Source organism: Lytechinus variegatus, chromosome 3 (assembly GCF_018143015.1).
Source record: "Lytechinus variegatus isolate NC3 chromosome 3, Lvar_3.0, whole genome shotgun sequence".
Taxonomy (NCBI): Eukaryota; Metazoa; Echinodermata; class Echinoidea; order Temnopleuroida; family Toxopneustidae; genus Lytechinus; species Lytechinus variegatus.
The window spans coordinates 14,842,431-14,868,192 of record NC_054742.1 but is presented as its reverse complement, the minus strand read 5'-3'; the positions used below and the strand labels follow the sequence as shown (position 1 = coordinate 14,868,192).

The 25,762-nt window shown below is 37.4% G+C and overlaps 1 protein-coding gene across 1 annotated transcript; it reads right to left on the bottom strand.

The window, feature by feature from the left end:
• Positions 1-8,213: 8,213 nt before the first annotated feature.
• LOC121410299 (cytochrome P450 2U1-like) lies at positions 8,214-21,329 on the bottom strand. The gene is made up of 5 exons (XM_041602293.1): positions 21,149-21,329; positions 10,722-11,107; positions 9,434-10,062; positions 8,824-9,151; positions 8,214-8,403 (listed from the first exon to the last, which is right to left on the bottom strand). The coding sequence occupies exons 2-5, from the start codon at positions 11,089-11,091 to the stop codon at positions 8,225-8,227; spliced, it is 1,506 nt and encodes a 501-aa protein (XP_041458227.1). The 5' UTR covers positions 11,092-11,107; positions 21,149-21,329; the 3' UTR covers positions 8,214-8,224.
• Positions 21,330-25,762: the final 4,433 nt, after the last annotated feature.

Genomic DNA, 25,762 nt, shown 5'->3' with positions numbered 1-25,762 from the left:
GGGAACGATTTATTTTTGAATGGGGTGCTGAAGTAGGCCTAAATTCAGGGACGGCCAGATCCAGCTTTGGCCAAAAAAAGGGGGGGGGGCCGAAAAAAATCACCCATACTTCCATCCATCGGCCACTGAAAGGTAATTTTCGTTTTGTTTCTTTGTGACAGTCATTTCTTTGCTTTTTTCTGATAAGTAATCTCATAAGCCATATCTAATAGTGCCGAGCTATTTTTTTTTAATTTCATGTATCTTGTCCTGAAAATCGAACATTCTGGGCAATGTTTGTGATCCTGAACAAAATACGTATAACTGATCGAAAAGTGGCTTTTTGAGGACTGTTTGTAGTTAGCCATAAAGCGATCATATTCAATAACCAAACAAAGCGAGCGCGAAGAATTTTGACATTCCAACCTAAAAAAATGAAATTCTAATATATATTTTATAATCATGGGTAGGATAGGCATATAACTAAATAATGCGAGCGAGAAGCGTGAGCGGGGAAAAAAGAGATTTGGACCTAAAAACGGGTCACTCTTCATGTTTTTTAAATCATAAAAAGAATGGTAATTGGGTATCCAAAATCAATATTGTGAGCGCGAAGCGTGAGCAGAAAATTTTAGTCTGAAACATGTTTTAATTAAAGAACAAGCTGTGTATCTCCATCCACATGCGTGCGTGTCTGTAAGATTTATACCTAGCATGGGCTTTCCTGAAAACTGGACATTGTATAGAGCACTTTTGTAATTATGAATAGGATGCATTTTTAACAAATTCATGAGAGCGCAAATCGCGATGTCATGAAAAGGGGATTGTAAGTAGTTTGTTATAGAATTGCTTATTATCATAGAGGAAATTATTGAGGTATAAATTACTCACCAATCAAAATGTGAGCTCGCAGCGCTGGCTGATAGGTTTTGACAATCAAACCTGAAAAGGGATATTTTGAAAACTTAATGGAATAGTTCACGAAGATATTTCAATAAACTGAAATATCATTTTTCGTCGTCATCACTTTTAATGCTATATTCTTCCCTGATCTTGCCTTACTTGAATTATGGGATACTTGCCTGGGGCAGCACCCATCAAACCATTTTAGATAGACTGTTATTACTGCAAAAGAAGTCCCTTCGTGTTATTCATAATTCAGCTTTTCGTTCACACACTGACCCACTATTTTTTGATAGCAAATTGCTGAAGATAAGCGACCTATATTTATTTCATTTAGGACAATTTATGTTTAACTTTGACAAAAACACACTTTCACCTGTATTTGATTCTATGTTTCCTCTTAATCGGTCTTTTCATAATTACCCTATAACTAGGCAATCTAACGAATTTCATTTACCCCGTTTTAGGACTTTATTGGCAAAGAGTACATTTATGTTCGATGGCCCTAGATTTTGGAATTCCCTCGACAATAACATAAAAAACAGCCCTTCCATACATTCTTTTAAAAGAAAACTTAAAAACGTCTTACTTAAATCCTACCGAGGTCTTCATTACTAATTCCTGCTCGTTATCATCTCCTCTCAGACTTCAAGTTATTTTTGTTAGTCTTTATCATTTTGTTTTATCCTCTCTTTTCGGTCGAAATTTGTCCTGATTCTATTTTACGTTTATTTCTCCTTTTGTCGTCCTGTTTTTTTTTCATTTTATTCTATTATTTTTCGTTTTGTCTTGTGCTGTGAGTTATCCTGTTCTTTTTAATCTATTCAGTAAATCTCCGTAGGCAAATAGCAACCAGTGCGTATTTCTCTCTCCCTCTCTCCTCTATTCTCTTCCTTTAGGGGGTTCACATTATACAAGCTATGCTTTTTAGTGAATCCCCCATTTCCACACATACTTTTCTTTTATCCAAACTATATATTATTTGTCTATAAAATATTTTGTATTATTCTTTATATGTTAGTTATCATGATTATTATTAATGTATTGCAAATATTTTTTTATAATCTATGAAAATGATTTGTATCAATATTTGTTATTTCTGTTGGAAATAAATCAAAATCTGAAATCTGAAAAATCTGAGAAGACCCGACGAATCAAATAGCGCGAGCGCGCGGCGCGAGCTGAAAATGTTGATACTGAGACAATTAAACGGACATTCACAGAGCACTTTTTGAAAATAAATTCATAAATCAAACAAAAAAAATGAAAGCTAGATGTCGGAGCTGAAATATGTTTTGTATATTGACCTCAAAACTTGATATTTTAAGCTCCATATAGCCTTTTGAGGAAGAATCTCATATTTAGACCTATCTCATCAAACAAGCAATGCGAACGCGAAGCTCGAGCGAGCCCCCCCCCCAAAAAAAAAAATTAATAAATAAAAAAATTAATAAATAAAGGGGGTTTCAACACAAGATGTTGGTCATTTTCCATGCATTTCTATATGACACACCAACCAGAATTCGATGTTTGACCGGGGGCGCTAAACTGACATGAAACAAGCTAGGGGCGCCAAACTGATGTTCAACTTAAGGAGCCGGGCGCCAAATTCATATTCGAATATTGGGGAGCCAATTTCATGTTTCACACGGGGGCTTCGTACTTCATGATTACCCAATGTTTAGAAAGGTCGAATTTTAGGTCAGAATATAAAAAAAAAATTCAATCGCTCTTTGATCGCATCAATAATTTAGTTAGGTGACGATCTTGTTCATCGTTAGAAAAGTGCGAAGAATGTCCAACTTTGGGTCGAAATTTCAGAAATTTTCAGCTCGCGTTTTAACTGCGCACGAATTTCGCTCGTGCGACAGTCAATTTTCTTCCTTTTCCTTTTTTTTTTAGATAGATTCGCACTCATCTTGTTCATGTATGATCACACAAACGTGCTAAGAATGTCCAGATTTGGGGTCAGAATATCATTTTTTTTAGCTCGCGCTCGCATTGATTAGTTAGATGCCCATCCTGTTCATGATTACCAAACAGGTTAGTGGCTAGGGCGACCCCGATCCGATTGACCGTCAGATAGACAGATTTTCGAAACCATACCAATTATAAATTCCTTTGTCGGTTGAAGGTGTGTTTTGAACAATGACAAACCGCCATGCCACTAACCCGTCTCAGGTCTAGTGGTTAAGGCACCGGCGTTCAAAGCTGGGTTCGGGTTCGATTCCCGGCAGAGACATTTTTTCGGCATCACAAATTTTGCCAAAGGGTAGCTAGCTCTGGTGAACCTTGATTCAAGCTACGCCTACCATTTTTCTCTTCATCCATTTCTTTCACACAATATTTAAATAAAGGAGTTGCCAAAGCTGTTGTACATGTATAACTTCACACATATATATAGATAACATTAAGAGAAAAGTGCTCTGCTCGGATTCAGTGAAATAAAAATACTCAAAATCAAATGAAGAATTCATTGTTTACGGAGTTTTTACTTGATTTTGAGTATCCATGTATAGCGTATATATCATAGGCCTACGTATAGGCCGGTATGGAACCACCCCCCTACCGAAGACCTGTCGACGTCACAGGTGACATTTTTTTCAAATTTGGCTAATATACCAAAACGAAATCGATCTATTTCATTATGAATTCAGAAAGAGCACATTCAATGAGGAAGCAATGCCACTTCATAATTAATTTAGATCAGATTTAATGGTGATATAATACATTTTCTCCCCGTTTGTGTCGTTTAGCTCCCACTCAACGATAAGCATATCCAGAACACAGGGGCGTAACAGGGATCGGTGGCCAGGGGGCAAGAGCCAAGAAATTCCCGGTCATATGGTATGAATAGGATTTATTATGATTGTGCCCGAGCTTTAGCTCAATGCATGATAAGTACAAAAAAGAGGGGGCAAAGCATGACGCGTGCGGCAGAAAGTTGCTCAATATAAGTCCCGAGCGAGTGAAAAAAAATCACCTTTTATGAGAATCTAACATTGAGATTGATTTTGACATGTTATTCAGAAAATAACATCTTCCATTCCATCTTCCTTTCCTTTCTTTTCATTTCCTTTCCTTATATATTTTAGTTTTTGTTCTTGGTTGTAGAACTTTTGGGGGCCAGTGCTATTCGGATCGGGTACGTCCCGGGCAAGATGGCACCAAGATTTTTAACATAGGGGGAGGCAAAAGGACATTTTTTTTTTGGGGGGGGGCAACAGACAGATATTTTGCCGATCTTACAACTTGAATCGAGCGAGAAGCGCCAGCTAATTTTTTTTCAATGTAGACCCTACTGACTTGAAAAGGGACCTTTCAAGGACTAGCTGTTTGCATTTGGTCACGAGGATGATATCTCTTCAAATAAATAATGCGAGCGCGAAGCGCGAGCTAAATTTGTTTGATATCCTGAGATGATAAATTGACGTTTTAAGCAATTTTTTTTTGTAATCATGAACATGGCAGCTATCTTATTACACAATAAATGAAAACTTTTATTTATGAAAATTATGAATACACATGATATGTATTTCACTAAAACGAATAATGAAAATTCTAATCACTATAAGCATATTGACTTGATCATTGGATTCTTAAGCCCAATGTGAACAGGTACTTTGCTTATCTCAGTCAACAATTACTACGCGCGAGCGACATTTTGAATTGTATTCAATGACCTGAAAGATTTATGTTAGTGACAAAAATTGTTAGGAGCCAACAGTGAATGAAAGAGAAAATTTTCAAAATTTAAAGACCGAAAAATCTTTTGAAGCACTTTGCAGCTTTAGCAGGATGCTTATAACAGCATAAACTATACATTTCTCAAAATTTCCAGGGGGAGAGCAAGTGGGGGGGGACTCACTGGGGTCATATGCCCCCGTGCCTCTTCGTGCCGCCACTGGTCTGGGGCAGAGCCCCCGGAACCTCGTGATATTTTTACAAATTGCACATGGCCACTTCTTTATCAAATCGCGGGTACACACATAATAAATTCAATGCAGGTATAAAACAAAATATTTTGAGGCAGCACAATAGCAAATGTGGAAAATTTTGTAAAATTCGCCAACGAGCGAAGCGAGCCAGAAAATTTTGGCCTTCTAAATGATTTAGAAATTAAAATCTAATTATGTGATAGTAGCTTTGGTAATTTAGCCAAACTAAATATTAAGAGGCTTTTTACGGTAAATCTAGCCAGCGTATAAAGCTTTTCTTTTAAGTTAAAGACATATTATAGGAAGATTTTCTTACCCTGATTGTGATCATTATTGCATGAAATTTGGCAAGCTTATAATAGACGCCTTCCACCTTTCTCCTCGTTCTTTAATTTTTTCAATCATCCGCAGCCCGTGTCTTTAAAGACCCAGACCGGACCCAAAAATGAAATTGACAAATTATATACCAATCGAAAGCTTATAAGCTACTAAATACAGCATTGTGAGCTTTATTCATTTTCAGCTGAGTATTTTGCTTAAGAATATTCCAATTATCGGGCTTCGAACGCGGCTTAGAAAATAGGCTTTATTGTGCTTTTCAAATGCCTCGAGACCGCGTGACGTCACGTTGTGTAAGAAGCGTCGCGATTCCATAGGTTTGTACACAGAAAAACTGGGTTATTTTTTTGCTTTCCAGATTACGCATTTCATTTTCTTCACTTCCATCACAGAGTGATATCACGTATATTTTTTCCTACATACTTAAATTATGAAATCTACAGTTTTGAACTAGTTTTTGCCATATTTTATTTCCTGCTTATTTGGCGTAGATTTCAAATCTATTTGCATTCAGATTATGTATCACAACTTTTCCTGACATAGCAATTTAGGCCCAATAAGAGCCAAACAAAGAAGTCACAAAAAAGGCAGTGAATAGTTGTAGGTTTCCATCAATTTCAACAATGAATAATTGTGAGTGCCATTTTCATCTGAAAACGAAAAAAAAAATGGATTGATAATATAAAAATGGAAGAAAATACCCAATGCTTTTGTACACAAACCTATGGAATCGCAACCCTCCAGACACAACATGACGTCATCATTTCCAGGCGACGTGGTGTGCTCAATCGAAGCGTACTTTGGAGGAGCAGTTTCTTTGATTTTTATCTAATATTTCAAAAAATGGAAGGAGATGTATAGAATATTTTTGGTATATTTGTATTGTATGAATCATTGCCTTTCTTTTAATATATGATTGTTTTTACACCGGTCAGGGTCTTTAAGTTCTCTTTTTTTCCTGTCCCTTTTCTTCATATTCTGATTTTTCCAATATTTAGCTTTTGGCTCTTCCTTCATTTCCCGTTTCTTTTGGACACTTTCTCCCATTTTCTTGCCATTCTTGCCTATTCTACAAATGTAGACCCACATCTGCAGTGCGTGTACCACAGCTGATTCAACGAGTCTGCATAGCAGACTAGGTCCACTGTGGCTGCTCGCCTCGCTCGCCCTTTCAGACTGGTTTGCTTCGCAAATCAGCGTCAGCGCGCGCAGCGCGTTGAGATCCCACCATACGAGCCATTCAGAGGCTGCATATAGCAGACTAATTCTTGGCCGTCCCATTGAGTCATATCTTTTTATTTTATGTCCCTCTCTTGTCAATCATGCAAATGTATTAGTGTTTCAGGATATTTTGTACTTCCTAAAATGTTCTTCTTTCCTTCCTTCCTTTTCGCACTTTCCTTCCATTTCCCTATTTATGTTCTTTCTTTCTTTTTTTCTTTCTTTCTTCCTTTCCCTTTCTTATTTTTCCTCTCTTTTTCCCTTTTCCCCTTTCCTCTTTTCCTTTCACCTCCTCTCCTTTTCTCTTTTCCCGTTTTTTTTTATTTTCCAGATGAAATGTGTTATATTCAGACCTTAAAAAAGACATTGTAAGCAAATTCTTATAATCATGATATGTACCTGTATCGCTTAACAAACAATGCGAGCGCAAAGCGAGCTGAAATTCTTGTATATATATTGACCCCAAAAAGGGACATTTTAAGGACTATATTTCAGGAATCCATTAAGAGTATACATATCTGACCATAGTCATCTAATGCGAGTGCCAAGCGCTTGCTGAGTTTGTTAGAATTACATCTTTAAACACATAAAACATTTAGTCATTGAAATCAGGGGAGCGTATCATTTACAATTTTGTCCGACAAGATGTCAGATCTGACAGCTTTCCTTCATTCTGATTGGCTTAGAGTCACTGTTACGATGGCAACTGTCGGATAAAACAGGATTTGTCAGATAAAACGTCCGACAAGTCCTTTCATGAAACGCTCCCCATGATTAACAAATACGCATCTCACTAATCAAATATTGCGAGCGTGAAGCGCGAGCTGAAAATTTTGGAAATTCAGATCAGAAAAGGGGAATTTAACGCTTGTTTTTAGGAACTCACGAAGACCATACGTATTTCACTAACCAAACAATCATGGATACTTTAAGGACTATTTTAAGGAATCTTTAAGAGTATATACGTATATCTCACCATAGCCATCTAATGCGAGTGCCAAGCTCTTGCTGATTTGCTAGAATTACATTTAAACACATGAAGCACTTTTTGTAGTAATTGAAATCATCATTATCATACGCATCTCACGAATAAAATATTAAGAGCGCGAAGCGCGAGCTGAAAATTTAGTAAATTCAGACCCGAATAGCGGCATTATAAGGCTTGTATATAGGAAATTACTACGTCCATACGTATTTCACTAACTAAATGATGCGAGTGCGAAGCGTTAGCTGATTTTTTTTTTCAGATCAGAAAAGGGGACATTTAAAGGACTAATTTTAGGAATTCATGAAGAGCAGACGTATCTCACAAATCCACTAATGCGAACGTAAGCACAGACAGGAAATGATTTCTTTCAGAGGGGCAATCACTTTAAGTAGTCATGAAAAAGAAGCACATGTCACTGCATAAAACAATAATAACAACTCGAAGTGCGAGGAAATGTATTTGGTGTAAAAGGGATGTTTCAGTACAACAGGATTAAACATCTCGTTAAACAGACTGTGCGAGCACCAGGAACAATGGACAAAGGCCCTGGGCAAATCATTTCTTATAAAGTTATGACAAAAAAAATCTTATTTAATATAACATTACATAACTGTAATATAATATAACATTATAATGAACAATAATTTCTTCTTTTCCCACTACGCTTCTTTTCCTTTCTCCTTTTTATCCTTTTCTCCGTTTTTTGCCAGCCGATGGGGGGGGGGGGGGCACGTGCCCCCCATCCCCCCCGTAGTTACGCCACTGATTCTCACACTGTACGGCTACTCTGAGTTATTAATGGAGTTTATCACTTTACTATTAGCTCGAGACTGTTAATCAAGTACTCAGTAGACAATCAACGTGGACTAGCAATGATCTGGAATTTCTTCGGGGCAAGGGTCGATGTACGATGTCCGAATCCATAATCTGGAAGGATACCATCTGGTAGTCTGAAAGTAAACCTCTGAAGCAGATTGGTGAAAAACAAGAATAATTCAACCTTGGCAAGTTGTTCTCCTAGACATATCCTTCGTCCTGATAAGAATAATCACATTATAATACAATATCAATTTAATAGAATCAATAAGCAGATCTCATTCAATTCAATTCGATTTAATATAGAGTCCTCTGAAAAGATTAATCAATACTTAAATCATATTAGTCTTAAGTTTATGCCTATAATGTAAAATGACGTTAACATGTAAAAAGAAAATTAAAACACATCCAACTCAAATTGTGCATGACAATCCATGTCTTAGGGTTGCATTGTGGTTGTAATTAAAGATATGAATGCCGATCAGTTGTATTTGAATTACTCAAATGGCGTTTTAATAGAGTAGTGGAATTAAATATATATATAAAGTGTCCACTAGCAGTTTAACATAATCATTAATGCAATGTTATTTAACTAAATCATGAAAGAAGAGCAACGGTACTGTCGTTGACAGAAATTACCTGCTCCAAATGGCATGTGCCAACTTGGCCTTTTGACTGTCATTCCATCATCTCTTAAAAATCTGGATGGATCAAAGTTTTCTGGGTCGGGCCACAGCTTTGGGTCTAGATGCATGCCTACCATGTTCATAATAATAATGGAACGCGCAGGAAGGAGATAGCCTTGGTAAAGGATGTTTTCCGTGTTAATGTGCGGAATGCCAAGGGGTGCGATCGGACGGATTCGGAGAAGTTCGGCAATAGTAGCTTCTGTGTAAGGCATCCTGGTGCGATCGTCGTAGTGAGGTGTGCCTTCACTACCAATGACGGTGTCAATTTCTTGACAGACCTGAATGAAAAGATGAAGAAAGAAGCATACAAAGACTGAAATTAATCGAAATCTTTAATGCCAATGCTCACTTTCGCTGAATCAAATAAAGCACAAGAACTTTCCACAGCCTATTCTAATATTATGTCCCTATACAAATTAAATTAATCAAGGGAATATAGCTAATATAAATATTTCGCCGGTCACAGAAAATTTCCTTGCTCATTACTGTGACTGTCTACCTCGATGGATAGGTCGTGTTTTTTTTTTTTTTTTTCAAAACTTAGAAATAAATTGTTATACCTTTTCTTGAATGTCAGGACATCCAGCCATATACAATATGGCCCATGTAAGTGTGGTCGCAACGGTCTCAGTTCCAGCCAAGTAGATATCAAGAAGTGTTCTCCAAAGGAGTGACTCATCAAAGAATGTTTCCTCTCCTGCATTCTTTGCCCGATCAATTTCAGCTAGACACATATCAATGACATCCCTTGGATTGTCTATGTCCACTGTCTGACGATGATCAACAACTTCTTGCTTCATCAAGTCGATCAGTGCGTTACACATATTGCGTTCCTTTCTAAAGAATGGGGTATAGTACAACCACGGCATCATTTCTAGAGGCCCGTAAAAGTTCTCGGCACCTAGGACATCAGTGATTAGCTTGACCATCTGTTGAAATCGATCATTGGAATAGTCAAAGCGCTGACCGGCTGTGATTGACCGAATAATATTAGCCACGGCATAGTTGATGGTGCGGAATGGGTCGAATGGCTTACCTTCTGCCAGCATGAATTCCCTACAAAGAATCTGAGCCTCTTCGTTCACACAATCTCCAGCAGTCTTCTTACCCATGCCAAATTTTCGGAAAGCGAGAAGAAGGAAGCGCCTCATATCACTCCAAGATTTTCCCTCTTCAAAAATAATACTTCCTTACGGGGGAAAGAGAACATAAAAGAACTTATAAGATCAGATGAAAATAATGAAGAAATGGTGAATTAATTATAGTAGTAACATCAAAATTTTACTTTTCACGTTAACCTTCTCTTTATTTCTATTTCAATGACGTCTTCATTCAGTATGGAACAATCTGAAGGCAGTTGCCATATAAATGCCGGCATCACAACCGCGTCCCAGCAGTACGAAAGAACAGATATCAGATTTTATCTTGTACAACATATTTTATAATAGCAGCATGCAGGGTACTGCAATTATGGTGTTACAGTGGAAATAGCCGTAAGATATTGGCCTGCCCTTAGCCCATAATCTTGATACAGATATATACAGATAGACAGACAGTAGCGTACCTAGGATTTTCCACAGGGGGGGGGGCAAAATCGTCCGTCAAAAAATTTGACAAGCAAAAAAAAAGGTCTTCAACCACAAATAAAGGAGTTCGTACGAGAAAAAAAAATTGACAAGCAAAAAAAAAGGTCCTATACAGGATATAAAGGACAGTTCACACCAGAAAAAATTTGACAACGGGGGGGGGCAGAAATACGTCCCTTGCATGGGTTGTGACTCGTCGGGGGGGGGGGGCAGTCTGCCCCCATGGTTAGGTATGCTAGTGTAGACAGATCGATGCACAAACCTTCATCTCCGAATGCAACATGTGCTAGAGGTGCAGTATCTCTTCCAGTCGTGATCTCAGCTTGCTTTACGAAGAGTTCTTTCACCATTTCAGGATCACTTATAATCACCAGAATTTTCTTGCCCTTTGACACTGAGTAAATATCACCATACTTTCGACGTAAACCTGTCACAAGCTCTATCAGGTTAGGCGGTTTGGAGCGTGATATGATTCGCCATAAGTCATTCAAGATTATACTGATAGCGGTTGGACCAGGAGGAGGAGGATATGAGGGCTCAATTTTCCGATGGTATTGGCGCATCCATAGAAATGTCAAACTGGCAGTGGCTATTCCAAGACAAACCGACAGTATCGTCGTCATCAACTCCATTTTCAGTGAACAATGTCTGTGAAACAAAAACAAAACAAAACATCTACAACAACAATAACTAAGTCAACAAAGATAACTGTGTTTCCGGATTTTATTCCAAATCTATAACTGTACTTGTCGAACAAAGGTCTTTGAAATCAGAACAGATCAAAGTCCTATATATAATTAATGAACAGGGAATTGAAAAAGAGACATAAAACATGTAAAAGGCGAAATGAACTGTCAAGATATCGGATGAGATCAAAGCGAATATGGACAACTATAGGCCTATAGCAGTACAACTGCGTAGCCAGGAGTTAATTTTGGAGGGGGAGGGGTAAGTGCACGCGAAGCGTGCCATGTCAACACTTACAGAGTGCAGATGTAAATAGGCCCTATATCCCTTCCCGTCCCGCGAATAGCGTTGAAGCTTTGATTTTTAGAAATTTACTTGAAACGTTAACCTGTTCTAAATTTGATATTTCTTAGATTATATAGCTCAAGAAAAACGAGCTCAAATGTGAAAGGGATGATGCAAGCTAGAAGGACTTTTCTTTTCCCATGCTCGCGAAGCACGAAAACCTCTGTGATTTGTTTTGGAAGAAAAAAATCGCTCATATTAAGCGCCTCCTTTTTTATTAAGAAAGTTCAGAGATATTCAAAATGAAAAGCGGAAAAAAAAGCATTTGGGAACCCGGAGGTGACGGTAATGTTTACCCGCTCCGATCAGAAGAGTCAAAATTTTGTATCAATGTAGTATAAAGTAAAAATGCTCTTCATAATTTACACCCATGTAAACTTTATAATTTCTGACAAGAATATACGATTCCTATGGCCGGGAATGGGAAAAACGGAGTAGAAAAAAGGCGTAGGGAACAAAAGGGAATGGCAATTTTGATATTTTTCCCGCGCGGAGCGCGGAAGCAAATTTATAGCATAAAGAGTGAAGAACGTCTCGTTTAGGTTATTCTTTTGACCCGAAAAGGAAAAAACAACAAAAGCTATACCTTTCTTCCCTTTTCCTCTTTCGCTTTTCTTTCTCTCCTTTTCCTCTTTTTTTTCCTTTTTGGGAGCGTTTTTTTTTTTTTTTTTTGGGGGGGGCGACCGCCCTACCTGGCTACACGCCTGTAGCAGTAAGGCTTGTTATATGCAGCTAATTACCAAACTATGAGGAAGTAGGCCTACCTATCTTTCTAGGCATGAGCCCGGAGGCGTTCCCAGGGTACGGGATCACGGGGATTGAAAGAGTATCCCCTCGAATTTCGAATTGTATGTGGGATAGGGACTCCTAGAGAGACCTCACATGAAATCGCTGCATATGCCATGCTGGGCTATTAAAAGTATATGCAGTCCTAACACAATCATGTATACACTGCAAAAACTCCGGTGTTGATTTAACACCAGCCTGGAATCTATATATGATTCCAGTGGCGTACCGTGGGTCACGGCATTGGGGGGGCACCAGCAAAAATTTCGGGTCACTTAGGGAGCGCGCGAAGCGCGCTCAGTTGACAGGTATACTGGCCTAATATAGATATTTTAAGGACATGCAGTGCCATCAAACGAATATGTATCTCACCGATTAAATAATGCGAGCGCGAAGCGCGAGCTGAAAATTTTTGATATTGAGGGCTAAAAATTGACATTATAAGGAAATTGTTTTGTAATCATGATACTTAACTGTCTCGTTAAACAAACAATGCAAGCGCGAAGCGCGAGCTAAAAGATTACTCCTCGTAGAACCCAACTGTAAGCTTTAAATACACAATATATATTTATCTATTTGTACTCAATTGCGTATTACTTTTAAGACGGTCAGAGAGAGGATTGGGCACCTGGTAGCCAGGGAAACTCTTTAAAACCACATAGCTCTTCTAAGTTTTGCTTCGGTCCTTTGATACTTTTTCTCTCCTAGCAACTATCAAGTTTTTTTTCTTTTTCTCGTCTGCCAGGTGCTCTATCCCCTCACTATGTCCGTATGTTTACCATTGTAATGAATTACATGTATTCATATTTACAGCTGCAGATACCCCTACAAAGGACCCGTCTACTATTCCACTGGCATACGATCATGCTTTAACGACGCAATCATGAACAGCAATATAATAGACGGGTCTTCTTTCCTTCTTTCTTTCTTTTATGTCTTGTTTTGTCCTCCTTGTCTTGTCTAGTAACCTGTGTGCCCCTGTTCTTTGTAACGTTCTCTGTTTTCGTCCTTGTCCAGTTTCTGTAACTTTCTCCGAGCTCAGCTCTATTTTTTCTATAATTATTTGTAGCTATCAATGATTACACATAAATTATTTGTTAAGGGCCTATCCACAACAAGCTTTTGCTTTACTTTAGGTCCATCCACTTAGAATCTGCTTTTATATTGTAATTATGCATACTATTTCGGAATGAGTTGTATGTTTTTCTTTGTATTTTGATTGATTTGTGGAAAATAAATGAAATGAAATGAAATGAAATGAAAATTTTTGTATATACTGACCCTAAACAAGGAAATTTTAAGGATTATATTTTAGAATCCATTAAGAGTATAAATATCTCACCATAGTCATCTAATGCTAGTGCCATCCTTTGCTGATTTTGTTAGAATTACATCTAAACACAGTCATGAAGCACCTTTTGTAGTCATGTAATCATGATTATCATACGTATCTTACTAATCAAATACTGCAAGCGCAAAAGCGCGAGCTGAACATTTAGGAAATATAGACCTAAAGAGGGGCATTCTAAGGGTTGTTTGTAGGAATTCTCTAAGACCCTACGTATTTGACTAACCAAATGATGCGAGCTCGAAGCGCGAGCTGAAATTTTTGTATATATTGACCTCAAAACATGGATATTTTAAGGACTATAGTTACGAATCCATTAAGTCAGAGTATACATATCTCACCATAGTCATCTAATGCGAGTGCCAAGCGCTTGCTGATTTTGTTAGAATTACATCTAAACACATGGAGCACTTTTTGAAGTCATTGTAATCATGATTATCATATGCATCTCACTAAAGAAATACTGCGAGCGCGAAGCGCGAGCTGAAAATCTAGGAAATTCAGACATGAAGAGGGGCATTCCAAGGCTTGTTTGTAGGAATTCACTAAGACCCCACGTATTTCACTAACCAAATGATGCGAGCGCGAAGCGCGAGCTAAAATTTGACATTTTAAGGACTGATTTTAGAAGTTCATGAGAGCAGAAATCTCACCAATTCACTAATGCGAACGTTAGCACGGACAGGAAATGTTTTATATTAAGACCTTAAAATAGGTCAATAACTTTCAGTAGTCATGAAAAAGAAGAATATATCACTACTTAAAACAATAATTACTCTAATTGCGAGGAAATATATTATTTTGTTGTATATTGATTTGAAAACGGGAGGCTTTAGTACAGCAGTTTTATATGTCTCTATAAAAAGTCTATGCGAGCACCAGAAACAATGAAGACACAATTAAGCAAATAATGTTTCATAAAGTTGTGAAAAATGCTTCTTATGTTATATAACATAATATAACACTATGATAAATAACAATTTCTTCTTTCCCCCACTACGTTTCTCTTCCTTTTTCCCTCTTTTTCTCCTTTTCCCCGTTTTTTTTTTTTTGGCCATCCGATGGGGGGGGGGGGGGGGGCACGTGCCCCCCCATGCCCCCCCGTAGTTACGCCACTGTATGATTCCATATATCATTGCAACTTTTGTTAAGGTAGGCCCTATATTTATGAAGGAATCTTATCAAATAGGCATGTAATTCTTTTCTGCCAATGAATAAACAAGAAAATGGCTAACCCCTTTTCCATAGGCGGATCCAGGTGATTATGTATATTCATCTCTAAATTAATTCTAACAAACTACTTTTAACCCCCCCCCCCCTTTCCATGACAGTTGATCAAAAATTTCCGGCTCTAGATTTGTGCTCGCATCGATTGTTAAAAATATATTAACCAGGGGCGGAAATCTCTCCCAAAATGTAGGGGGGACATGGGGATGGAAAATTTGACTTGTACAAGGTTATCACCCCAAATTTAAGGTCATTTCGACGAAAATGAATTTAACAAGCAAAAAAAAGGTTATCCCAAAATTAAAGCCATCTCGTTCTAAAATACATGTTTTATACAGGGGTGGATCCAGCCTTCACCAATGGGGGAGGGGGTGGAATTTTTTCAGCCATATTTTCCCCGATCGGCCGCTCGAACATGATTTTTGTTTTGTTTCTTTGAAGTGGTAGTTCTTATAATTACTTCTTAGCTTTACTCTTATAAATCAACATAAACATATAATATCATAATCATAATTTATATAATGCGAGCGCGAAGCGAGAGCAAACTTTTTTTGAAAATGTTATGTACAGTTTCCCTGAAATTGGGTCATTCTAGGCAATGCTTGTTATCCTGAAAAGATGTCTACGCAAACTATACTATGAACGCGAAGCGCGAGCGGAAATTTTTGATACACGTTTTGAAGTGATCGAAAAGGTATAGGCCTACCTACTGCTTGCAGTTAGCCATGAAGACGTTACATATTTCAGCAATCGAATAATGCGAGCGTCATGCGCGAGCTGAAATTTTTTACAATTTTACACAAAGATTGGAAATTCTATGCACTCTTTGTGACTTAAACAGAATAGGTATATAACTTAACAGTTGATGCGAAAATTTCGGGATTTAGACCTAAAAACGAGACACTCTATTTATGTTTTGTAAATAATGAAAAGGATAAGTAATTGGAGATCTTCCTTACATTAATAATGCGAGCGCAAAGCGTGAGCAGAATTTTTTTACATACGTTTCGAACTGATTGAAAAGGTAGGCCTGCCTGTTAAGGACTACATGCACTTAGCCATGAAGACTTTTAATATTTCAACAATCAAATAATGAGAGCGCGAAGCGCGAGCTATAAATTTTTGACATTTCTAGTACATAAAGAATGGAAAATTTCAATCAATATTTGCAATCGTGACCACTAAACAATTGATGCGAGCGCAAAGCGCGAGCAAAAAATTCCAGATTTAGACACTCTATTCATGTTTTGTAAATCATGAAAATGATGAGTAATAAGGGGATCCATCTACATTAAAGGGATGATCCGGACTGTAAATATCTATATCTTAATACATAGAGTAGAATTCACTGAGCAAAATGCCGAAAACTTCATCAAAATCGGATAACATATAACAAAGTTATTGAAGTTTAAATTCAGCAACATTTTTTAAAAACAGTTGTCATGAATATTTATTAGGTGGGCTGATGATGTCACAGTCATCTCCACTTTCCGTTTTCTTATACTATTACACAAAATCATAATTTTCATTATTTCATACTTGTGTGAATAATATGTCTCCCTTATAATGAAATAAGTTGCAGCAATAAATATCTAATGCACCTAATCAGTTATCAACCCAATTTTTCTAGTTCTTGGAAGAAAAAAATTGAATAAACCTAATTTCATATAATAAAATACAAAAGAACAAGTGGAGATGTGACGTCGTCAGCCCACCTAATGAATATTCATGACGACCGTTTTCACAAAATATTGCTAAGCTTTAAATTCAATAATTTTGTTATTTGTTATTCGATTTTGATGAAATTTCCGCCATTTGCTCAGTGAATTCTACTCTATTTATCAAGCCAGACATACTTTCAGCCCGGACCATCCCTTTAATAATGCGAGCACAAAGCGTGAGCAGATGCACGCGCGTGTTTCAGATTTAATCCAAGTATCTAGGCATTCTAAATACATCTTTTATCATGGAAATCAAAACGAGCGCGAAGCAAGAGCATAAAAAATCATATCCGAACTAAAAAGGTAAAATTCAGCTCAATATAGTTCAAGCATTTTGTAGGAAAATGGTGAGGTCGATATGGATTGCACTTAACATGCTTAATAAAAAACTGATATTTTCCGTCATTATTAACTTGAGTTTTGACATAGGACCGGGACATCCTTAGGACAGTCATCATAACATGAGGACTATCTTTCTATTCCTCCTCTTGCTATGCGCGAGATGAAACAAAAGGGACAATTTGATTATTGAATTGATATCTTATTTATTAATGTATAATGAGGGCGCGGAATTAACGTGAGTGCAAATTGCGAGCCGAAAATTTGTGATAAACAGTTATAAACAAAGGATTTTAAGTAGTTTGTTGCGTTATCAATATTGACACCACATACATAACTCGAAAATCAAAGGCGAGCGTGCAGCGCTAGCTGATACGTTTTGACAATCAGGCCTGAAAAGGGAAATTTTGAAAACTTTATGGCATACACGAAAATGATAAAGTATCTGATAAATCAAAATTTGCGAGTGGTAGCGCGAGCAGATGTTAACATTCAGACCATAAAACTGACATTTGTACAGAGCACTTTATAAAAATCTATTTGTAAATCACACAAACTAATGAAAGTTTGATTTCCGAGGTGAAATATGTTTTGAATATTGACTTCCAAACTTGATATTTTAAGCTCAATATTGAACAAGTTATGTAAATCACCTAACAGTGCGAGCGCGGAGTGCGAGCGAAAATTTTATATAGTGGCATGAAAGATTCTTTTTATTTTCCAAGTCTTCCCCTCATTTAATTTATTTTTTATTAGTCACACGTCTTCCTCCTTTTCTTTTTTCTCCTCTCTTTTCCTTTTTTTTCTTTCTTTAATCTTTTTCCCTTTTTTGCTCCGCCAATAGATCCCCCTGGATCCTCCTATGTTATATATGTACAAATAGTAGGGGGGACATTTGATATTGTGTCCCCCTACTATTTTGAGTACGGGGGACACGTCCCCCCTGTCCCCCTGGGATTTCCGCCCATGATATTAACCCTTGCATCCTATTCATAGTTACATAAGTGCTTAAATGTCCAGTTTTTCAGGCCTTGATATAAACAAATTTGTTTGAATTTCTCGTTGCATAATTATTTATACTACTATCAACTATAAAATATGTATTAAAACAAGATGGAAAAGTAGAATCTAAATTGAAATATTTGTACATAAAGTTCATTAAACTTTAAAATTTTTAGCTTAAAAATAAAATCTGTGTATGAGCTCTAAAAAAAGGAATTTGTTAATACCCTTATTGCACGTTTCTAAATCACATATATCCTTTGAAATAAATATGATGCATAGCCACCCAAGATAATCAGACAATAGTTCAAATGTGGCAAGATCAAGGTATTATATATATTTACAAGGATGCGTATTGGTAATTTTTTTTTACTCTGTTCAATACTCCAATTACTCTAGAAATCTTCTTACAAATGCAATCTATATGATATCTCCATATAATATTTTCATCAAGAATTACTCCTAAGAATTTTACTTGATTAACCTGCTTTATTGCTTTATTGAAATGGTTATTCGTATTGCACTATTATCAATATGTTTATTGTGTGTTTTAAAAAAAAACACAATTTTTTTTTTCGAAATTAATAAAAAGTTTATTGACAAGAAACCATCGTTGAATTTTGGCTATTTTAGTATTTAATATAAAATTCATATTAAAAGGATCATTACCAGATAAAAATATTGCTTTGTCGTCAGCAAAGGTAATAAAGGATAAAATACTGCTAACACTTGGCAAGTCATTTATATACAATAAAAATAATAATGGGCCTAGATTAGATCCCTGAGGTACACCCATTTGTATATTGCTCACATGTCATATGAAACATTATGTCTTCGAATTATCCCGGTCCTAAATCAAAATAACACTAAAATCAGCTAGCGCCTCGCACCATTTATTCATTGCGATCCATATGCCCTTCACAATTTTCCTACACACTGCTCGAAATAATGCATAATTTGACCCTTCTTCAGATCAGAATATCATTCTTTTTTCATCTCGCGCTTCGCGCTCGCATCATCGACTTTCATAATTTAAAAAAAATGTATCTAGAATGCCCAGAATCCAGGTCGCATTATTAATGCACGAAGAGGTTGAGGGTGTGTGCCTGTATGTGTATTTGTTTGTTTGTTTTGTGCGATCGAGCGCCTTTGTGATGTTGTTTTATGACTCATTTTGCTCCCCCATCTGAAAAATGGATCGAAGCCCCTACAAACTTGATATTGTAGAGTGAGTGTAAAATAAGACTTAATACAAGATTGTATGATGTATCAACACATAATAGAACGTGCTTTTAATAGTATATGATTTCAAAAAGTACAAAAAAAGACAGAACTCCAGTAACAAGTTTGATCTCTGTTCAGATAGATATGACTCGGTTGTTGGAAGGTGAAAAGCAGTGAAAATTCACATTTACACTGTTTGGACATACACCTAGCCAAACATGACTATTTATTTTAAATTGGTTCAACTTGAAATTTTAAGCCCCTGCATGGTGTCTAGTTACATGGAATGGTTGAATGTATATACACAGAAGTGACAGAACAAAACAAAAGTTGGTGATAACAATGTCAACAACCGGGGGCCACTTCCAATGACGAGTAGATACCATGCGCGACCATGAGATCTCGAAAATATTCCATATTCTGAAAATGCACCCCTGCAAGTATTGGCGTGTGAAACCCTACCCTAACAAGTATTCGGGGGAAAAAAACGATACTCTTGGCAAGTACTAAACAAGTACAGCGATATTTTAATTGAGCTTTAAGTCACGGACGTCGGTCGTCGATCGTTACCTATAATACGGCAACCCTGTACGGCAACAACCCCCAAACCTCGCGCAAATTGTACTCTAAACACGTATAGTGTTGACTGTTGGGGAAAAAAGTACATCCTTTATAAAACATTTTAGTTCTTTTATACCCTCGCAAATGTGACCCTAAACACGTAGCTTTCCTAGCGAAATAGATACCCCTTTTTTCTTCATTATTTTAGTGTTTTGACACCGACACCCCTAATTACGTTACGTACGTAATATTACGTTACGTACGCGTGCCCTATCTTGTAAGAGACATCATTTTTTACGTGTTTTTGGGGTCGCGCAGGTATCTACTCGTCATACGGTGCCCCCCCCCCCGGGTGTCAACATAAGGAAATTAGTTTAACTCAGGTGTATATGATTCATGCAAAATTTACAATACTAAAAGATTTTAATGACATGTCAAAGTTAAAGTCTGATTCAAGAATTATTATAAAATATGCTTATTTGGATTTAGTTATCGGCTAAAGATTAATAAAGGATCGAAAGCTGTAATAGTAACTGTAGTTGAGAGTTCGAGATATGTGCATAGTGTTGTGTCTCGTGAAGACATGCCTAGAACTGTTTGACAGGAATAATGCAATTTTTTCATGCCATATATCCTTGTCTGATTTTTAATTTGATCAAATTTTCAGTGTTTTGTTTGTCTGATTTTCTTTATCGGTTCAAATCATAATATCTTCATCCTGGATTATCCATTCAAGTCGACAGAACAGAGACCCCATGTGCTGGCAACTGCATGGTTCTTGTTTTTGTCAATCTTGGGATAAGTTAGGCATTTTATGCCAGTATATTATAGGCTATTATTTTTCGAAAAATCTGCAAACCTATTATCGAATCATGCGATGAGCTAAAACATTATAGAAATGCATTAAAAAAACTTGATAATTATCTTCCATGTGTGACGTCATTCAGGACTCAGGCCCAATATTCTGTCTCATGGGTCCAGTTAACATAATTATGAAAAGAAAATATGCCGCGTAGGAAATCGCAGCCATATGCATATGATGAGAAATGAGGTACGTTGAAAATTCTATTCCACTGATGCTAGTATCCTCTTTGACTGCTATACCAACTGGGTTTTAAAACACGTAGACCCCGTCCAATATGATTTTGCTGCAGATTTTCTACCGATTCACGCTCATTCAACCTTTATAGAAAAAAGTATTCCAATTCATGGAGCTATATTCTGCTCAATGCGGACTCACTGGAGCAAGGGATATATAAAGAACCTTGTGGCCCGTCGAGGTCTTGCACAGTTTCTATTTAGAGTCGGATGTTCTTATATGTAACATTCATGAACGTGACGAATCTGTGAATCTCGGTTTGTGGTAGGGTCCGTGGTTTGATAAAGACAGACAAATTTGAAAGATATAAGAGTACAAGAGCTTATTATAATCCGCATAAAGTAACTCACCTGATATTTGACTCCCGACTGTCTTCTCTCTCTCCCCCTTTCTCTCTTTCTTTCTCTCTCGAACTCAGAGCCAGACGACAGAACGCAATTTATGAACTAGCATGGACCTACTGGTCCATGGAAATAGCCCGGGAAATAGAGAGCAAGTTATTTTGCATGTTTACAATAGGCCCAGGCAGTCGACATCATGGACTATATTAGTCTGCTATGCAGACTCTGAATGGCTTGTGAGGTGGGATCTGCTGGTTTGCGAAGCAAACCAGCCTGAAAGGGCGAGCGAAGCGAGCCATTTCTGCAGCCTCAGTAGACATAGTCTGCTATGCAGACTCGTTCAATCAGCTGAGGTACACACACTGCAGATGTGGGTCTACATTTGTAGACTAGGACTATATGACCTCAACAGACGACGCACACGTTGCCCGCGGTTCGAAGCGTGGCTCCATCACTGATGGGCTCCATGTCTATGGAGGGGCGATTTGGGGACTCAAGCCCCGCCCCCCCCCCAAAGAAAATTGACCACAAGGAAAGAAAAATATATAGGTCCTATATAATTTTTATATGGGCGTATAGTATTGAATACCACAGTATTCCATTCATGCCGTCAAGTGATAAAAACTTTCAGCATTGCGCCTACCCTGATAGCAAACCACTAATGATGATCATAATAATCCAAACGATGATCATAATGGTAATTAAAAAGAATGCTACTAAAATTTTATTGATCGTTACGCCTAGTGTTAACAATGATAATTCTTTTTTCATGACTACAAAAACTGCTCGTATAATGTTTACTTTTTATATGGGGCGTTGTTCACCAGTGGATTAGTCTTCTGACTATGAAACAGATGTAGGTTCGAATCCCATCCATGGCGTAATTTCAGCAAGAAATTTATCCACACTGTGCTGAACTCAACCCAGGTGAGGTGAATGGGTACCCGGTGGGAAGAAATTCATTAAATGCCTTCCTTTGGGCGCCTACACTGTAAAAAACCGTTATTGTACAGAAAAAGTGAAAGATTTTGCAGAAAGCAATAACAGAATCATTCTGTATATTCATAAAACAAGAATTTTTCTGCAATTTAACAGAAAAGGTCTGTTTAAAAGGGCGGGGGTGATTTTTTAAGATCACATACACCAAATACCAATTTCCTGTAATATAAGGCAATCTGGTAAGATTACAGGTGTTCTCGAGACTCTGCTGCAGTGTAGGCAGCCCATCTAAAGCCGGGATGATATCCCTACATGATCATGATGATGTGATAATCACATCATGTAGGGATATCATTTTTAAAAATGAATTACTAGTAAATGATCTATTCATTGATATTAATTATGATATTTACTTAAGCCGAGGTTTGATTATCGATCAAAGTCAGATTTCCAAACTTTGTTTCAGGAGTTTATACAAAACACAACTTCTTCACACGGATGATAATCTCATGGTGAAAATATCCGTTTTCACCAAAATGCCCGTTTTAGCATATAAGTGCAACTTTTGGGGTTTTGCCGCCCCCAGGAAAATTCCGCCGCCCCTGGATGAAAAATGTATCGTCTTCATGGCTAACTGCAAAAATTCCTTAACAGTCCCTCTTTTTAGATCAGGTCAGAGCTTATATTCGCAATTTCTGCTCGCGCTTCTTGCTCGCAGTTGTTATCTAGTTACATAGGCATCTTGTTTTGAAGATCGCAAACATATTGCCCATCATATTAAAAAATAATAATTATAACTCGTGCTTCGCGTCCGCATTATAAGAAAGGGCTTATGATATTATTTTATGAGAAAAATGCTACTTATTGACTGTTACGACTACCCTTTTAAAGAAACAAACAAACAAAATAAACTTTGAGCTGCCGATCAGGGAAATCATGGGTGAAAATTTTTGCTCCCCCCCCCCTATTGGCGAAAGTTGGATCCGCCGGGGGGCAGCTAGGGGGCACTTGCACCCCCCAAAAGAAATAACATTAACAGGGAAATGCTATTTTTTCAAAATGGGAAATTCCATTTTTACAAAATAAATACTCTTTTCAAAATATACATTTTAAGTTAATTTTCAGGCTGGAATATTACAATTTCTTAGCTTGCCCTTCGCACTCGCATTATTCGATTGGTTAAATATGTATCCTAACAAGGTCACTAAATGCAATCCTTAACAGGTTCCTTTTCTGGTCAGTATATTTAAGCTTGCAATTTGTGCTCGTGTTAATTCTTTAGTTAGATCATAGACCCTAGCGTCCATAGTATAGATGCACATCTTTTGAATGATAGTAGAAACCTGCTCGGAATTTTTTTATTTCATTTCTAACTGAAATGCCCTAAAGTTTGAGATCGTGATTCACGCTTGCAAAACCTCGCAATAATGCCATTAAGTTGACCCCCAAAACGAGTTTTACAACTTCAGCATTGAATACACTCTCGCGAAAAAGGCCTAAATATACATCTTTCCATAATCAGAAGTCACTTCAAAAAAGGCTTTTCTCTACTTAATTACTATATAAAACACACAATGACTTCACGCAGATGATCATCCCATCGCGTGAAATCACCAAAGTGCCCACTTTGACGAAAATTCGTTCGTCCGCCCTTGCCTTCTCATCCTCATAACAATTGAACAGCAACGGTGTTTCTTCCCCCCCCCCCGCCACCACACTTGCCCTTCCTGTGCTTTCCCGGTTTTCATTTTTTCGGATTAACGAACCTTCGGAATAGAGAACCTTATTTCGTTTTTGGATGAACGAACCTTCGGAACAACGAACCTTATTACGTTTTCGGATAAATGAACCTTCGGAACAACGAACCTTATTTCGTTTTCGGATCGACGGACCTTCGGAATAATGCCACAAATGGATTAAGGAACATCGAGGTATTAGGCAATAACGTGTTTCGGAATAACACCTCCCAAGGATGCCCTTTTAACAGTAACTGACAACCCCCCCCCCCCCCCCCGAGTTTTATATAACATCAGCTTTCAAAGATTTTCCGAACCGCTTGATCGTTCCACTCTCTCACGAAAAATAAAACATGAATATATTACCATACCAGAAATCACTTCAAAAAGGCTTTACTCTACTTTGCTCAGCCGCCCTTCTTTTTTCTTCCCCATCCTCATTAACTGAACCGATTAGGAATCCATTAAGAGAATACATATGCGAGTGCCATCAAACTCTTGCTGATTTTGTTAGAATTACATCTAAACACTGAAGCGCTTTTTGTATTCATTTTAATCATGATTAACATATACGCATCTCACTTATCAAATATTGTGAGCGCCAGCTGAAAATTTAGAAAATTCAGACCTGAATAAGGGAATTTTAAGGCTTGTTTGTAGGAATTCACGAAGACCATACGTATTTTACTAACCAAATGATGAAAATGCGAAGCACGAGCTGATTTTTTTTATGTATTGACCCCAGACAGGGTCATGTTAAGAATATTTTCAAGCCTTACGGATTCATATCTCACTATAGACATCTAATGCGAGTGCCAAGTGCTTGCTGATTTTGTTAGAATTACATCTAAACACATGATGCACTTTTTGTAGTCATTGTAATCATGACTATCATACGCATATCTCAACAATCAAATATTACGAGCGCGAAGCGCGATCTGAAAATTTAGAAAATTCAGACCTGAAGAAGGGAATTTTAAGGCTTGTTTGTAGGAATTCACGAAGACCATACGTATTTTACTAACCAAATGATGCAAATGCGAAGCACGAGCTGATTTTTTATGTATTGACCCCAGACAGGGTCATGTTAAGAATATTTTTAAGCCTTACGGATTCATATCTCACTATAGACATCTAATGCGAGTGCCAAGTGCTTGCTGATTTTGTTAGAATTACATCTAAACACATGAAGCACTTTTTGTAGTCACTGTAATCATGACTATCATACGCATCTCAACAATCAAATATTACGAGCGCGAAGCGCGCCGGCTGAAAATTTAATAAATTCAGACATGAAGAGGGGCATTTTAAGGCTTGTTTGTAGGAATTAACGAAGACCATACGTATTTTACTAACAAAATGATGCGAGCGCGAAGCGCTAGCTGAAAATTTTTGATATTCAGATCAGAAAAATTGACAATTTACGGGACTGACTTTAGGAATTCATTAAGAGCAGACATATCTCACCAGTCCACGAATGCGAACGTAAGCACGGACTGGAAATGTTTTATATTTAGACCTTAAAAGGGGGCAATCACTTTCAGAAGTCTTGAAAAAGAGGCATATGTCACTACATAAAACAATAACAACTCGAAATGCGAGGAAATATATTTGGTGAAAAGGGATGTTTTACTACAACAGGATTAAACATCTCGTTAAACAGACCGTGCGAGCACCAGGAACGAAGAACACATCGGCCCTGAGCAAATTATGATTCCTAAAGTTATGAAAAAAAAATCTTAGGTAATACAACATTATGTATATAATATACCATGCTATAATGTCCAATAATTTCTTATTTCTCACTGCATTTCTGTTCCTTTTTCCCCCTTTTTCTCCTTTCCCCCGTTTTTTTTTTGCCAGCCGATGGGGGGAGGGGCACGTGCCCCTAGCTGTGCCCTCCCGTAGTTACGCTACTGGTTTTGCGTTTTGTAATAAAGTTCAGCAG

Coding starts and splice junctions, on each gene's coding strand:
- LOC121410299 (XM_041602293.1), bottom strand. CDS start 11,091: ATGGAGTTGATGACGACGATACTGTCGGTTTGTCTTGGAATAGCCACT. Junction 10,063..10,721: donor TGTTGCATTCGGAGATGAAG/GTTTGTGCATCG, acceptor TTCCCCCGTAAG/GAAGTATTATTTTTGAAGAG. Junction 8,404..8,823: donor GCACATGCCATTTGGAGCAG/GTAATTTCTGTC, acceptor TATTCTTATCAG/GACGAAGGATATGTCTAGGA.